Source organism: Apiospora kogelbergensis (genome assembly GCF_038363985.1).
Source record: "Apiospora kogelbergensis strain CBS 113332 chromosome Unknown utg000001l_segment0_segment0, whole genome shotgun sequence".
Classification (NCBI taxonomy): Eukaryota; Fungi; Ascomycota; class Sordariomycetes; order Amphisphaeriales; family Apiosporaceae; genus Apiospora; species Apiospora kogelbergensis.
The window spans coordinates 4,125,042-4,141,459 of NW_027117418.1; the positions used below are offsets into that span (position 1 = coordinate 4,125,042).

A 16,418-nucleotide genomic window follows, 5' to 3' on the forward strand; every position below is an offset into this window, starting at 1 on the left:
ACGCTCTCACCATCCATGTTGGGCTGGGGCGGCTTTGGAGAGAAACTGCCTCGCACCGTGTGCGAAGCCAGTAGGTGGGAGGAGGTGGTGGTAGTGATGGTTGAAAGATGGCAATGCAGTCGCTAATAAGAAACGTCGAACCGAGTACGGCTAGCTATACTCTCTCTGTTGATCAAATCGTGAACATCTCTTCCCCGGCCTTGTACTGAACCGTGACCACAGCTCCGGATGCCTATGCCCCAGCTCTTGAGTCCAAGGGACGACTGCGACTGTAGAAGAGTAGATCGAGTTTGTTCTGTGATGCAAACCCCACGGTGAGACCCGTGCTTGAGAGATCGAGCCTACTGTACCGCTGTTATCCATTACGCGGTGGCCTGTCAAAATCTCTTGTCTTGATTTTCCCAAGATGCCGAATTGAGGTCTTGGTTACCGCCAGCCAGCCTAGAGAGTCCCACCCACCTAGCAGAAACCCCGCTGCTGTACTTGGTGCTGGACAGTGCGTGCGTCTTTGCGCAGGCCAAGTGGGTTGTGTTGCGGGCTGGTTCTGGCCTGTTGTTTCTTTCCCTCCATCGGTCCAGCTCCAAACATGGGACAGACATGGGAGACATGGGAGACATGGGTGAGGCCTGTACATGGCAGCTTGTATACACAGCACTGTGGATATCGAAAACCAAAAGGTTTGCTCCAAAAGAGAGCAAAACCCGACCCACAGAGGCAGCCCCCCTTGTACATACAGCAGAACTAGTACCTACATACATACGATGATGGAGAAACTCCCGCGAAGAGACGAGACTCTGCCTACCCATGCCTACTTACTCTACAGGGGCTAGCTCTCCTTCACGTTGATATATGTATTGCAGTTTGACGACCAGCTTCCCTCCCCAGGCAAGTAAGTATGTTCCCGTAGAGACTTGCTATATGCACGTATGGTTATTGCAGATTGTTGTTGCTTACTTTGTCGGTTCCTGCTTGTTCGAAAGGAAAGGCGTCCTGTTATAGCAGCGACAAGATGATGATGATGATGATGATGACGATGATGGTGATGATGAGTGGGAACATTGGAGGATCCGTAGGTCTGGCTGTACATAGGCATAGCGATGGGCCCCAGTTCCAAGTGTCAGCCAGTGTGTATTATTGAATATGTATGCCAATTCGTCAAGCAAGCAATCTATCAATCAATTCCTCCGTCTGCTAACTGTATTTTCTCTTCCTCGCTGGCCCTCGCTCGTTGCGTTACATTCGCTCCCCTTACCGGTGCACACCCCCCATGACGAGCTCGGCTCACACGCCACACTTGACTTGTCCGTTGTACCACCCTAGCCTGGAAAAGTAGACGGTAGGGAAAGGTAGCAAGGTAGCAAGGTAGCAAGGTAGCAAGGTAGCAGGGTAGGTCGGCCGGGGGTCTGCTAAGAGCGAGACCCCCATGTCCTGGGCCTATCTACGACCCTAGTAAAAGTCGACCCAACCTCCAGTCCACTACGACCTGCCCCGGCTCGAACAACGCAAAACCCCAGCAAAAGTAGTGAGAAGGAGAGCGAGAGACCCAGAAAAGAAGCAGGGCACCACTTTCTCGCTCTCCCGGGGCCATCACCAAATATACATTGTACTTGCTTTGCGGTACTGCATGTAAAAAGAGAAAAAGAGAGGGACAGACCAGAGACGAGAGAGGGGACAGCACACCAGAGAGAGGGTAGCAAGTCCATCCATCCATCCACCGTCCATCCACCATCCAGAGCCGAGAGAGGAAGAGAGAGAGAGAGAGAGTATCTTTTCTGGCTGCTGCAGCGCGCAACGTTCTCGCAGGGCTGGGGGTTCGTTTCTCTCATCTCATCACTTGCACCTTTCGCTCGTTGATCCTGTGCTTCTTCTCTCAACTCCTCCCAAGGTACACCGGGTACGGCCTCTACCTCCCGTCCACCGTCTGATTCTAATCTCGACCTTTTTCCTGCCTCCTCCTGCTCCTCCCCTTCTGCTCGTTCTCCCACCTTCCCATCCGCCCCAAGAAGAAAACCTTCTTTTTCCTCATTCTCTTTTCTTCCTCTCAAACACGGCCCGTCCGACCTCCTCTGTTTTCCTTGAGTTGTAGGTCCATCGAGGTTGGAGAAGGTATGTGAAGTGACCCATAATCGACGTCTCCATCCCGTTACTGCTGTTCCTGCTTCTGCACCTGCATCCTCCGCGCAAACTCTGCCCAAACCCCAAGTTCTTTTTCTCCCCCAGGTGCCCCTGCTTTTACTTCCTTTCCTATCAAGATACGCAGGTCTATACAACTCTGTAGTTGTGACGACAGGTTGATTGGAAAACCCCGGGGCTTGCTTAAGAGCCCGGGAGCTCCTTGAAGAAGAAGACGACGTTCGTTGTATGTTCAATGCCCGCTGTGCATATTGGTCGGTCCAGGTAGTCGCTCTCAAACGACCCCACGCCGCTCGTCCAAAACCCACCATCACTTCACTTGTCCTTCCCCCAAGGAAAACCCACTTAAGACCAACGAGAACGACTATACATGCATGCTACTGCTCTGCTCGTTGATCTGCACTTCCTCCTGTCTTCCTTCTAGTCAACGTTTTCCTTCTTTCCTGCATCACCACACGTCGCCGGGTTTTTTTCTTCTTCTCTCTCTTTGCCTATCTTTACTGACCCTCGCAGTATTCATCAGTACTTCGACGTGTAAGCCGCACCGAGCTCCAGTCATCCTACCGCGAAGTCACAAGCTGGCTTGCCGTCTTGCGACTCGCCTAGAGAACTTGTCGACAACCAATCCCTTGGTGTCCAATATCACCGTTCTGCAGCTATTTCTCACGCCGCAAGAGGGTTTCGTTCTGTTGGGCTCGAAGACACATCGCTTAGGTGCCTTCCGAAGTGTCACATCACTCTGTTCGAGTGACTCGCCAGTATCGCCCATATCCACGACGCTTGCACCAGTCTCGATCTCCTGCGTTGCTTGTCAATCAATCGCATCTTACAGTAGCTCAATTCGTAGTTGCTTTGTCTTGCCAACAAGTTTCGAATTGAGAACGGGAACCCATTGCTCACTGCTTCCCAAGTCGTGTCTACTGGCCGACTAGGACCTGAGATTAACTCCCCTCGAGCCTCAACGGCCATTTGTTCAACGCCGTAAAGCTGGATCTACCGCCGATTTCCCATACGCAAGCCCGGGGACCGTCCGACGTACCACCTTACTACGGCCATCCTGCTACCCAGCGCACGCCGTATGTGAGCGAGAGGTTACCTTCATTGCCGTTTCCTCAGCCGCCTCCCTTGGCATACTCGTCCGGTACCTCGTCTCCCCGGGTCAGCTCAATCGCTTCTTCGACAAGCTCCAACGGAGAGTCGCAGTCCTCTTTCACATCCGCTGCATCTTCGAACGGACCTAAGACGCCATCTCCTAATCTTCCTGTGCCCACGGCTTTGTCGGGACCTCCTTCTCAGCCAATTGGAGCATACGACCAGTATTCTGCAATGAATTCGGCTCCCACACCCGACATGTACTATCCCCAGCATATGTCCACAGGCCCTGCGCCCTCTCCTCAGACCGTGACTTCCAGTGGCCTGTCACAATATGGTCACCAGTCCACACCGCTCTTGCATCCTGGCCCCCCTCAGTACTCGACTCCTTACCAACAGCAATATGGCTACGCCAATGGGCTGACTTCTCCCCAATCGGCGCCCCCGGTTGTCTCGAACTCCATGGGCCCTGCTCAAAATGTCCTGCCTCTACCTGCAGTGAACCAGCCGGGCATGGGGAGCCAATACACTACTGGCATGGACACTACAGGGCAAGTCGCGCCGCCTGGTATGAAGCCTCGCGTGACGGCAACGCTGTGGGAGGATGAGGGAAGCTTGTGCTTTCAAGTAGAGGCTAGAGGCATCTGCGTCGCACGTCGTGAAGGTCAGTTGATTGAAAGCGAGCCCCAGATCGTGAAGTCGTGGACTTGCTAACAAAAAATGCAGATAACCACATGATTAATGGTACCAAGTTGCTCAACGTAGCAGGCATGACTCGTGGTCGAAGAGATGGGATCCTGAAGAGTGAAAAGGTCCGACACGTTGTGAAGATCGGACCAATGCACTTGAAGGGAGTCTGGTGAGTATCCCTGGAACGATCTCTATGAATCTGAGACTGACTCATTTACCCAGGATTCCTTTCGAGAGAGCGCTAGATTTCGCAAACAAGGAGAAGATCACCGAGATGCTGTACCCTCTCTTTGTCCACAACATTGGAGCACTACTGTATCACCCGACGAACCAGACTCGTACCAACCAGGTGATGGCCGCCGCTGAGCGCCGAAAACAGGAGCAAAGCCAAATGAGAAATACGCCGGCTCCGGCTCCTCCAGGGGGCGTCCTACCATCCATTCAGCAGCACCACCACCATATGGGACTCCCCGGCCCCCAATCCTCGCTCCCCTCGCACCAAAATGCCGGACGGCCGTCTCTTGACCGTGCTCACACCTTCCCCACGCCTCCTACCAGCGCCTCGAGTGTTATGGGTAACATGGGCGCTTCGGATAACTTCCAATGGAGTCAGCAGAACATGAGCGGAGCTCCTAGCACGAACCCCATGTCGATAGACACGAGTCTCAGCAATGCTCGCTCTATGCCCGCGACTCCTGCGACAACGCCTCCTGGCTCGTCGATGCAGAGCATGCAGCCTTACCCCCAAGGCACTCAACCATACGACAACTCTCGTGGGGTTTACAACACGACACATCAGTCCTCCTACCCGCCGTCCCACAGCAGCCCTCAGGACCGCAACTCTTACGGGCAGGCCAACTCCTACATGAGAAACGATATGGCTCCTCCTACCGGTCGGCCTACGGCTCCCAGCGACCAAGATGTCAAGCCTCCGAATGGCATGATGCACCAGCCTCAGGCCGGCGAGCAAGTACAACAGTCAGCCGGAGAGGACGAGGCAGAGCATGAGGGCGAATATACACATGACAGCGGAGCATACGATGCCAACCGGACAGCCTACAATTACAACGCCCCTCCTGTTGCTCCTCTATCTGGCGAGCATTCTCACCTTTCCCCCGAGATGACAGGTTCCCCCGGTCATCAGGCAGGATCTGGCCGTGCCACTCCGCGCACAGCAGCCCCGCCCCAGCCGTTCTACGCGCAGCAGGGATACAACACCCCTCCGCGGATTCCCCCTCCCTCGAGCAACCTGTATAATGTAATGAGCAATGATCGCGGGGCAACCAATGGTGCCCAGGGTGGCGATGTCTACGGCTCCCAGAATGATCTGAGTGGTTCTTTACAGAACGGATACGCCCCCCATTATGAACGGCGCTACTGGTCCGATGAAGCGCGGACGGGACGATGACGACGACCGAGCTTCGAGCGCAAGCCTGGACCTGAAGCGCCGGAAGACGCTGATGGACGGTCCAATGCCGGCCCCGACATTTGACGCCATGAACCGACCTCCCTCGACGTTATCGCAACGCCGGCGGTAATGCTGATGATTCCGCATCTGACAAGGCGCCAGTGTTTTTTTTGCGGCTTATTTATCGTTTATTGCATTGAGAAAGGTGTTATGGCATTCTTACTCCAAGAGGCGATCTGCTTACGATTGAACTCCTGCGGGACATAGATTGCGACGCCTGCTACGACGACGCTCCTTCGACATTTCCTTATTTCTTGTATTCGTTCTTGCCACGAGATCATCCGGCATGTTTGGACTGCAGCCTACAGACGCGATGACGAACCTTACGACACTTGATTCTTGCTTGTTATTGTATGCCGCTCAAGGCTGTGTAAATGGCTCACGATTTGACGCGTTGCATGGAGGACCTTTAATCTTCTTGGCAAAAACACACACCTTCTTCACCTTCACCTACTTTTATGCCGAGCACGACGAGAAATTGAGCAACGGAGATGTCCCCGCCTATCATGAACTCTAGGCGGGTAATGTTGATCACGAACGAGGCACATTTGCTTTTTTTATTTTTTATCTTTTTTTTTGTCCTACCTCGGTCTCCCAGCCTCCCGAAAAGAAGAGAGGGGGGTGCCTGGGCGGTCTACGGAGGGTTTTCCTTGGATTATGACTTGATGACGACCAGTTTCTTCTTTTCGAAAAAGTGCGGTGTCACTGTGGGCGTGTTGTTGGAAATGTCTTGAAGGGGAGCAGGTTATCGAATTCCTCCGAGGATTTCGAAGAGAGAAAAAAGCTTTATGCCTAATACACAGCAATTTAGAACCTAGGCTACGCTACATACAAACAAGGCCGATCTATTCGATTAGCTGACTTAGGATTGAATCGTTGTCCGACCAATGCTTGAACTTGAACTCGCGTGACGATGTGTTTTGCCAATTTGTACCTGTGCTAGGTGGTTTATTTTAGTATCCTTGTTCCTCCACGACGCATAGGAATCCTGTCCAGTGGGCAAAGCCTATTAAAAGCAAAGGCTTTGGAAGGCATAATTTTGACAAATATTATCAATTAAATTTAATTATAAATGTCACGGGAAAATGAACGTTAGGCGCCGTTGTGATACCTGAGTAGTCAGCCAAGCCCTCCTGCACCGAGGCAACGGGCCGTTGCTTATTTTATGGCACTTTTGTTGTATTGGCAACAGGAGCTGCAGAAAGTCGTACAAAGGTATGGAGGCCTGATCCACGGGTGGGCGGGATGATGAAGCAGACAGTACCTGGCACTCTTCTTTCTTTCCTACTTATACGTAATGCGAGTGATATGGTAAAGAGAGGCAGTCTAGTCTCGACTTCAGATCATACAAAACAAGAACTAGGTCACGGATGGGGGTCGCGAGGGTGAGGGCGGTGAGGAGGGGGGGCATCGAAAAGCAAAGGAGGGTATCACCACCATTAGGGTGTGACTTGTCGCGAAATCATCGAACGATGGACACCACCCGTCACGATTTGGGACATCTGGTACGACAACACCAACAAACACAAATTCGGAGCTTGGCGAGGAGAATCGAGGTATAGAGGTATAGAGGTATACAAAGACATTTTCTTTCGGTGCCGAAAACGGCCAACTCGATCTCCGGCCCGAGACCCGTGAGCAAGCAACCTGAGAGGACCATCACCAGACCCAGACACACGGCCTAGTAGCTGTTTTCAAGGTTTCAAGCGGCAGCCCGACGTTACAAAGCACTGAAATGGGGGTTGGTTGGTGTCACCGCCAGAGCGCCCAGGGCGGGCTCCGCTGCAGTCCTCCTCCTCCTGTTCCTCCCTCTCCGAGACAAGCGCCCTTTCATTATCGTCACCGTTCCATGACAGGGTCTGCCATGATCCGCATCATAGCTTGGCCCGCGCCTCGATGGCCTTGTGAGCCCCGCCCTTTTCCCGGAAGTACTCGGCCACTTTCGCGCGCGCGACCTCGACCACGGCCGCGTCCTCGATGGTGGCAGGCCAAGGCACGGCCTTGTCGAAGTCGCCGTGGACGGCATTCTCGACGAGCTCGCGCAGGACCCGGCGCAGCGTCTTGCCCGACCGCGTCTTGGGGATCATGCCTTTGCCCTGGATGATGCCGCCGAGGCTGGCAATGCCGCCGATCTCCTCGCGCACCCGCCGCTGGATTTCGCGTGCCACCTCGGCGTCTGGCACGGCCGAGGCCGGATGGTCTGGCGTCGAGAGCGTCACGAAGGCGAAGGGGAGTTGGCCCTTGAGCGAGTCCGGGATGCCGACGACGCTCGCTTCGGCGACCAGGGGGTGGCTAGTGATGGCTTGCTCGATGGCGCCTATATACCAAACCCATGCCGAGTCAGTCCTGTTGTCAACTCTGGGGGTCTCGCTCACCTGTTGATAGCCTGTGCCCTGCCGTGTTGATGAGGTCGTCGCTGCGGCTCATGATGCTGATGTATCCCTCCTCGTCAATCATGCCAGCGTCCCCCGTGTCTATCCACCTTCCGTCGAATCGTTTCAAGTAGCTGTTGTAGAATCTTTCATCGTCTTGCCACAGCGTGCGGAAGCCCGTCGGTGCCAATGGTACTGCCATGACGATGTTCCCCATCTTGCCCCTTTTCACCTCGTTGCCCTCGTCGTCGACTGCGCGGACGTCGAACCCGGGCATCGCCTTGCCGGCACTGCCTGGTTTCACGGCCAGGGGCTTGTGGTCGCGTATGCTTGTCCATCGGTCCTTTCCCGCGGCAGGGACGAGGCTGATTCCCGATATGGGCGAACCGGATTCTGAGGACCACCAGTTGTCAATGACGGCGGCACCAGGGGCTCCATATTCCCGTAGGAGCTCCTGGTAGGTGTTGATGATGGAGGGCTCTGACCGTTCGCCGGCTAGGAAGATCCCACGTAGAGACTTCAGCCCGCCGGCTTTGCCAATTTCCTTGAAGAACCTGTTCTCGGGATCGTCTCTCTTGATAGCCCTCAAGGCCGCTGGATGCGGGGTTTTAGTTCTCGTGCTATCACGGAACCGTGGGCTCTGGCAGGGCGTGGGCACTTACTCGGGGCCGTGAACAGAGAGTTGACCTTGTAGTCCCTCACAATCCGCCAGAACGTCGAACTATCCGGCGTTCCTACGGGCTTCCCTTCGAACAGGACCGTGGCGGCGCCAGCTAGCAGCGGCGCATATACGATGTATGAGTGCCCCACAACCCAACCAATATCACTACAAGCGAGGGCGTCAGTCTAGGCGTCAGTTGCTGCAGTACGTACGCTGCGGCTACAGAGTGTGGTTAGTAAGTGCACAGGAAGACGCTTACCTCCCGGTGAATATGACATCCCCCGGTCCACGGATGCCGAAGAGGTAGCTGATGGACAGATGCAGCCCCACAGCATGCCCGCCGGCGTCCCTCACGACACCCTTGGGCGTCCCGGTCGTACCGCTGGTATAAATAATGTATAGGCCGTCATTGGATTCGACGGGGACGCAGTCGGCGCGGACGCCGCGGGCGCGGGCGCTGCGCACCAGCTTGAACCAGTTGCGCTCGCCCGCCGCCTTGTCCAGGGCGTCCCAGCGGAGCTGGTCGCGCTGCCAGACGAGCACGCGGCCGGGCTTGTGCTCTGAGAGGGCGACGGCGCCGCGGATGAGGGGCTGGTAGCTCTGGGGCGCCTTGGCGCCGTCTATGCCGCACGAGGCCGTGAGGACGGCGACGGGCCGCGAGGCCTCAATGCGCTGGGCCAGGGATTTGGCCGCGAAGCCGCCGAAGACGACGGCGTGGACGGCGCCCAGGCGGCCGATGGCGAGCATGGCCACGACGGCGGCGGGGATCATGGGCATGTAGACGAGGACGACGTCGCCCTTGCGGACGCCGCACTCATCGCGCAGCACGCCGGCCAGCACCTCGACCTCGTCGAGCAGCTGGGCGTAGGTCAAGGTCTGCGTGGTGCCCGTGACGGGGCTGTCGTAAAAGATGGCCGGCCGATGGCCGCGACCGGCCAGTACGTGGCGGTCGACGCAATTAAAGCAGGTGCTGATCTGCCCGCCCTTGAACCACGCCCAGTGCGGGTGCTGCGTGCTGCCCTTGAGCAGCTTGGTCGTCCTGCTCAGCACGGCGTGGGGCTTCCGGTGCCAGTGCAGTTGATCGGCCTGGTGCGCCCAGAAGGACTCGGGGTCTTCCAGGGAGCGCCGGTGCACCTCGTCTTGTGGGTGGCCCATGGTAGCTTGTTTTGTTTTCTATGTGAGCTTCTTCTCGCGTCCAGCGATGTTGGGAAACGGACGGGAGGGTCGGGTTTTAAAACCCCAATGCCATCTGGCCAAAGGGTTGCGGTGGGAGGAGCGCGGGCCGGAGGATGAGGGTGAGACCTCGCTTACAATTTCGACGCCTTGACTCCCAAGTGGGAAGATGCACGGGAGGCTTGCATGCCAAGCGAGGGACGTTCCAGCTTCGGATTGGCCCTCTGCCTGCAAGCCGACGACATACGTAACCAGCATTCGGGGCCATGTGCGGCAGGCTGAGATGTGTGCTGAACCCCAATGGAGGGTACGGCATTCACGCGGGTGCATACGATCATCGTCTTCTATTCTTCTGTGATATACTACAGAGCAGACACCGGGTTGCCTTGGGCCATGTCCTGCGAGAATGCAGTAGCCAAAAGTCAATAATCCCTTCCCCGCATCCCCTCCTCCGCTTCCCCGGGGCTGGGGGCTTTCTCGCTGGGCCAGACAGGGATGGGCGATCCGCAGCCCCAGCAGCATCCGAGGTCTAAACACTGTAGACGAACTCGGGGTTCTCTCGGTCTGTCAAGTCCAGGAATTCCTGGCCCTGCAGCTTCTGGTACCCGGCCGCCGCGCGGGTTACTGCCTTCTTTCGGTTCTGGCGCTTGCACCATACATAGATAAAAAAGAATGTCCACCAGGCTGACGACGTAGCACACCACGATGGTGATCTCGGCTGGCCTATACTGAGGGGCGTCCTTGTCTGACGGAAGCCGTTTGGTCAGCCTTGCATGATCCGTAGCTCTCGCGGAAAGGAGCACCCGGCTTACCTCGAAACACCTGCGGGCCGATGATGTTGCCCACGCAATAACCAATGAGGTACATGGCAGCGACTGTCGTCTTCTTTGTCCACCCGGCCACATTCGTCGAGATCAAGGACAGCAATGCGACGAAGGGTGTAGGCGACGCTTGTGTCAGATAGTACCCAACAAGCCGGCCTGGGCTGTTGCTCTCCGGGAGGCATGTGATCAGGAGCATGCCGACTATGGCGATGAGCATACCAACAGTAGAGAATAGCTGACGGACATTAGCGAGAGCCGGTGCCAAGACCAGATGATACTGCACCTACCAGCCTGTTCTTGTATTTGTCGCCCAGGTATCCGCATGCAATCAGAGCCACGACCTCGATTGCGCCTCCCGGGATGCCCAAGAGCAGAGAGTCGACGTTGGAGTATCCGAAAGAGACGATCAGCTGAGAGAAGAAATTGCTGATCCCGCCTGTCGGTAATGTCAGTCATGGCTGCGCAAGTGTTTTCGCTGCCCACGCAGGACATGGCTCACCATTGGGGATGTCGGCAACGAGACTGTAGAACACAAAAGCCCAGATCATGGGGTCTGTCAAGGCCTCCTTGCATTGATACCACTTGAAATGTTTGTTGCCCACGCCCTGTTGGTTCACCCTGATCCGCTCGACAGCCATGACGCGCTCCTTGGGCGTGAGGAAGCGGGCGTTCAGCTGGCTGTCCGGCATGAGCCAAAGAAAGATGGCGCCCATGGCGGCGGTGAAAAGGCCAATGGCCAGGAAGACGAGCTGCCATGATTTGATGGCCACCGGGTGGTGCTGGGTCCCTACGGCAATGCCGTACGCAACGCATCCCCGACTATTTGACCAACGCCGTTGAAACTGAACCAAATGCCAGTTCGGCTCCCTTGCTCGCTTATTGTGTCTGGATGCTTTTGTCAACAACCCAGCTTATCATATGAGCCGCTGTCTGACCACCAGATGACTTACACCATTGGCTGGTGAATAAGGCGAAGCCCGGTGAAACGGCTGCCTCGAAGACACCGAGGAAGAATCGCACTATGTTGGGTCAGTCGCAAGGTCCATCGTCAAGTGTTCCAAGTCCGCAATGGATGGGAAAGGGTCCGTACCAGTCATGGCCCCGGCGAAGTTCTGAACGGCAGCCATGCAACATAGAGTCAACCCCCACATGATGACGTTGAAGGCCGAGTACTTGGCCAGGGGCAGTCGTTGCAAGAGCCGATTTGTCGGGTATTCCCAGAACAGATAACCGAAATAGAACATGGATCCGATCCAAGAGTAGTCCTGCCCTTTATTTGAATACGGTCAATGCTCTCCCCCTTGACTATGTGCCCGATGCGGGACTTACCAACGAGGTTGATGTCTGTCTATTCCCAACATGTCAGCATCTCCGATTCTCCTTTTCACAGGAGGCAGGTACAGAGCGGGCAAGTCTACCTTCAAACCCATGACAGAGGCATAGGAAACGGTCGTCTTGTCGAGGTAGTTTAACCCATAGACGATACAGAGCAGTGGCATCAGATTGAGGTCGATCTTGCGTAACAGCTTCTTTTCCTCCTCCGGGGTGATGACAATCGTTTCGCCCTCGTGGCCGACGAGCACCTTGTAAGCCTCGTCGGCATCGTTCTTGTCGGCATGCCTGAGCACCGCCCCGACCGGGACATGGGGCTTTGGGTCCGACCCTGATGGCATTTTCTCGATGTCCGCTTCATCCGTCGCGACTGCCATGATGTCTTCCTCGTTGTTCTGTGAAAGCCGGTAGATGCCAGCAACTGAGCGTAAAGAGAGTGAGAGAGAGAGAGAGAGAGATGTATATATACAGGGTCGCTAATCACGTCGAGTTGAAGCGTATCTACGGGCTGCATGCCGACATTGACATCATGCTGCGATAGCCATCCCCCCCCACCTCTTACTACTAGCAGCGCTGGCCAGGATAGGAAGGTCGATGTGAGTAGCATCGACCGTCGAGTCGAGGTAAGAAGCTTGTCGGGGTTCTCTATCGGGGCAGTAATCTGGGGTTGATAAGTGGGGGGCTGGGCGCGGAACCCCCGACTGAGGGGAACCGAAACAAAGGGCGACGAGGACAAAGAAAGAGCTTCAGACAATAGGAGGTCGGTGCGACAAGACCCGGCGTCCCTTGTCCAGTACATTGACGATGGCCTGAATGCCTTCGTCACAGGCCTCACGTAAATGTGGTCTCTATGCCCCTCCCCTCCTCCCCTACCTTCTTTCGTCAGCCATCATGTCTGTCCTCGCCTGTTTGAATTGTTTCTGCCTGTTTAGAAAGGAAGATGGAAAAGAGAATAGAAATAGCTATGAATAATACATGAAGAGATACCCTGCCCTGTTATAGTCGATGGTGTGAATACGCATCACAAGATGAGCCGGGAGCCACCGGAAACGTCCGCAGAAGGAAATGAAATCCCCCGCCCAAGCCCAATTTAAACACAATCTACATGAAGCTGGTCGGTGTCAGTCAGCCTGGCCCGCAATCCCGCTTTCCGACCAGACGCCCCCGGTCCTTCCTGGCTTGTGGGGTGAGGTCTTGTTCTCTTTAGGCCAACGGAGTTGGACAGCCGGTCTTAACTGATACACGGCACGCATCGTCATTGAAAAACATGCGCATGTCTGTCGATCCCCGGCTGCTCGGTGCCGTATGTAAGAGAGATGACGACCAAGATAGTCTTGGCCGTGGTGGTTGACAGTGACGAGGTAAACATCCACGTGTATATGTAGGCATAGGTACGGAAGCAACGTCTTAGCAATCTCGTCCCATCCAGCTCGTTTTTTCTCCTGTTCTTTTTTGCCAGGCCAGAATTATTAGATACCTTGGCAAGAACCATCGTCCCATTCTCCGTCATCGTCACCATGCACGCCCAGACACTCTTCGGCCTGTTGTCGGCTGCCGCCACGGCGTCCGCCCTCTCTGGCTCCGGCCGGTCGACGCGGTACTGGGACTGTTGCAAGACGTCTTGCGCGTGGTCCGGCAAGGCGGCCGTGAACCAGCCTGTGACGACGTGCGACAACAACAACAACCCCGTCACCAACGCCAACGCCCCTTCCGGCTGCGACGGGGGCTCCGCCTTCGCGTGCGCCAACAACTCGCCCTGGGCCGTCAACGACAAGGTCGCCTACGGCTTTGCTGCCACAGCTATCGCAGCTGAGTCGGCCACGTGCTGTGCCTGCTTCAAGTATGTTGCCCCCTTGTCCTCTCTCCCTACCACTTCCACCGACCCCTCTTCACCCGTGTTGTCTTGCCTTCTCTTCATACGCGGGTGCCATCGACCTTATGTGGGTAACGAATCTAATTAAAAAAAAACCCTGTACTCACTCTCACAGGATCACCTTTACATCCGGCCCCGTCAGCGGCAAGACCATGGTGGTGCAGTCAACCAACACGGGCGGCGATCTGGGCTCGAACCAGTTCGATTTGATGATGCCGGGCGGCGGCGTCGGCCTCTTCGACGGCTGCACGCGCCAATACGGCCGGGCACTGCCCGGTGCGCAGTATGGCGGCATCTCGAGCCGGTCCGAGTGCGCCTCGTTCCCGGCCCAGCTCAAGGCCGGCTGCGAGTGGCGCTTCGATTGGTTCCAGAACGCCGACAACCCCAACTTCAACTTCGAGCAGGTCCAGTGCCCGAGTGAGATCGTCGCCCGCTCCAACTGCCGCCGCAATGACGACGCGTCATTCCCGGCCTTCAACCCCTGAGCGAGCGGAAAGAAATGGTCGTGATAAATTGCGCGCCAACCTGTTAAGTCTTCCGTCCATGTATGCTGAAGGGGGTCCAATACGTCGTGCGAGGGTAGACTACAGTCGGTATTCGGCATACAGGACATTTGTTTTCTATTCGTAGCATATATATGTGTGTATACTGTCTATATCATTACCAATCTTGCTCCTTGTGTTACAGACCCAATCAATCTCAAGATATTGGCATATCGTATGCACCTTCATCAAGGCACGCCCATTCCCGTATTGTGGTTCAGGTTGCGAATCGTATATGTCGTCATATCGTCGTAATCCGCATGCGTATGGTATGCGACATTTTCTTTTCTGTCTGTCTGATTCTTAAGCAGGAGCAACGTGCACCTGCCAGTACTTCCTCCAATCCGCCCAGTCGCCACCCTTCTCCTTCGAGTCGTCATCGCCCTGTCCAGGCTTCCAGGTGCCGAAGCCCCGGCCCGGGTCGTACTCGGGGAACTCGGCCGGTTCGGCCAGCAGGTTGCGCTTCTCGCCGTCGGCCAGAAACTTGAGAAAGTCCTCCGAGACGTGCACGTATTGGCGCAGCCCCTCGTAGACGTCGATCTTGGCGCCCGTGGTCCAGCTCAGGAGCAGCGGCTCCAGCAGCGGCGCGTCCGTAACCGAGGGGTGCGACGTGCCCAGCGAGGTCAGGAACCACGAAGGGTGGCTGGGGCGACGGTCGGGATTGTTAAGGTCGCCCCCGGCGTTGTTGTGGATCACAATGTCGCGCACCGTATCGAAGTGTGCGCGCCCGTAGAACATGGACCGCTTCTTGCTCCACGAGTTGCTGTGCAACACAAGGATCGGTACGTTGATGTCCTCGTTGAGCCGTCCGCTTTGTTTGCCCGGGTCCAGGATGATGGCGCCTCGAAACGGGCGCAGCTCGTTGCCGGGTCCGCCCTTCAGCGCTTGCATGGCGCCCGTCGCGCCATACGAGTGGCCCGCCACGATCATGCCGTCAACGTTGAGGCGGCCTGCCCAGTCGTGCAGGTGGGCGCCCTCGCGTCGTGGGTTCGCAGCGAAAACGTCGGCGCCGTCGCCGGAGTTGATGCGCCGCAGCACGCGCACAGCCTCCTCGATCTCGGCCTGGCGGAAGTTGAGCTGCGCCCTCTTAAACTCCTCCTCCTTCAGGTCGTGGCCCTCGACCGACTGGACCTCGGACTCCCGAAACGTTAGGCGTGTCTCGCCGGCTTGGCCGGCCTCCTCGATAATCGTCCCGGGGCTGGAGCCGTCGCGGTGCTCGAGCATGGCAACCACGTAGCCCCGCGAGGCCAGCTCACCAGCGTAGTGCGTGTAATCCGTCCGGCTAGACGCCATGCCGTGGGAGAAGACGATGACGGGGTAGCCCTCCTGGGTGGTACGCCCCGTGTGCTTCAGCAAAATCTTTTCTGCTTCGTCATCATCACCGGGCAGAATACCTGACGACGATGAAGAACTAGACGTGTCGAGCGTTATGCCCTTGTCGTCTAGAAGCGGTAGGTCGACGCCGGCGGGGATCTTGATGTTGCCCACCAGCAGCTTGATGGCGCCGGTGAACAGGGCATTTGTGAAGAAATTGCCGATGTGGGCAAATTTGGCGTAGCCAGCCGCCGTCACCGCGACGGGCTTGGGGATCCAGTCGTGATGATGTTTGAGGATGTGACGGCCCTTCGATGCCGGGTAGTATAAAGTGAAGAGGACGGTCTTCAACTCGAATGCATTTTCGTTGGTCGCCTTGAACTGTGCGGCGTCGACGAGGCGGCGCGGCGAGGCAGATGCCTCAATGTCGATGGCTCCGACGGCGTTTGGACCGCTGTATTGCGGGAGTGGGTGAGCCAACAGATGGCGGGAGGTCACAAAACTGTAGAGAACATAGCCGATGGCGAGTGAGCAGGCGACATATCGCCATGTGAACCGCGGACGCAGGATGGGCGGGGCCCAGGTAGTAGTTGCTGGCCTCGCTTGAGGTGCTTCTGGAAATGGCTTCATTCTGGAGCTTCGATACACCGATGAATCGTTGAAGATGATGAAATGGGTTGCATCTAGAATGCGAAGTCGATGGATTGGATAGCTATCTACGTATGCATGCTATGATGTAATCAATGTACGGGTGCGTTGGGCTCAGAACCCCGCCACGTTTTGGGTGGCGAGATTTGGCTCAGCCGAGCAACAGTTTCATGGAATGCAGCCGGTTTCAATATGTTGCCAATCAATAACAGCAGTATATACCACAATGCCATAATGGCTGAAGTTCTACGTCATAATGCCAACTCGTCCTTGTAAGACATCGACCTGACCTCGGG

General features: G+C 56.2%; 5 protein-coding genes across 5 annotated transcripts; 2 read left to right on the top strand and 3 right to left on the bottom strand.

Moving 5' to 3' along the window:
• Window positions 1-3,090: 3,090 nt before the first annotated feature.
• On the top strand, window positions 3,091-5,453 carry PG998_001308 (cell pattern formation-associated protein stuA; the record flags this gene model as incomplete). The annotated part of the gene is made up of 4 exons (XM_066868126.1): window positions 3,091-3,889; window positions 3,952-4,084; window positions 4,138-5,213; window positions 5,248-5,453. Coding segments are annotated over 4 exons (2,214 nt in total), but the record flags the coding sequence as incomplete, so codon positions are not given.
• Window positions 5,454-7,257: 1,804 nt separating this feature from the next.
• Window positions 7,258-9,571, bottom strand: PG998_001309 (AMP-binding enzyme; the record flags this gene model as incomplete). Its single annotated transcript, XM_066868127.1, has 4 exons — window positions 7,258-7,700; window positions 7,759-8,349; window positions 8,418-8,581; window positions 8,676-9,571. 4 exons carry the CDS (start codon window positions 9,569-9,571, stop codon window positions 7,258-7,260), a joined length of 2,094 nt encoding a protein of 697 aa, XP_066736542.1.
• A 547-nt stretch (window positions 9,572-10,118) lies between these two features.
• On the bottom strand, window positions 10,119-12,122 carry PG998_001310 (uncharacterized protein; the record flags this gene model as incomplete). The annotated part of the gene is made up of 9 exons (XM_066868128.1): window positions 10,119-10,235; window positions 10,270-10,334; window positions 10,402-10,648; window positions 10,701-10,849; window positions 10,913-11,200; window positions 11,364-11,432; window positions 11,504-11,683; window positions 11,743-11,761; window positions 11,832-12,122. 9 exons carry the CDS (start codon window positions 12,120-12,122, stop codon window positions 10,119-10,121), a joined length of 1,425 nt encoding a protein of 474 aa, XP_066736543.1.
• Window positions 12,123-13,262: 1,140 nt separating this feature from the next.
• On the top strand, window positions 13,263-14,103 carry PG998_001311 (endoglucanase type K; the record flags this gene model as incomplete). The annotated part of the gene is made up of 2 exons (XM_066868129.1): window positions 13,263-13,585; window positions 13,734-14,103. 2 exons carry the CDS (start codon window positions 13,263-13,265, stop codon window positions 14,101-14,103), a joined length of 693 nt encoding a protein of 230 aa, XP_066736544.1.
• A 360-nt stretch (window positions 14,104-14,463) lies between these two features.
• Window positions 14,464-16,104, bottom strand: PG998_001312 (uncharacterized protein; the record flags this gene model as incomplete). The annotated part of the gene is made up of 1 exon (XM_066868130.1): window positions 14,464-16,104. The coding sequence occupies one exon, from the start codon at window positions 16,102-16,104 to the stop codon at window positions 14,464-14,466; it is 1,641 nt and encodes a 546-aa protein (XP_066736545.1).
• Window positions 16,105-16,418: the final 314 nt, after the last annotated feature.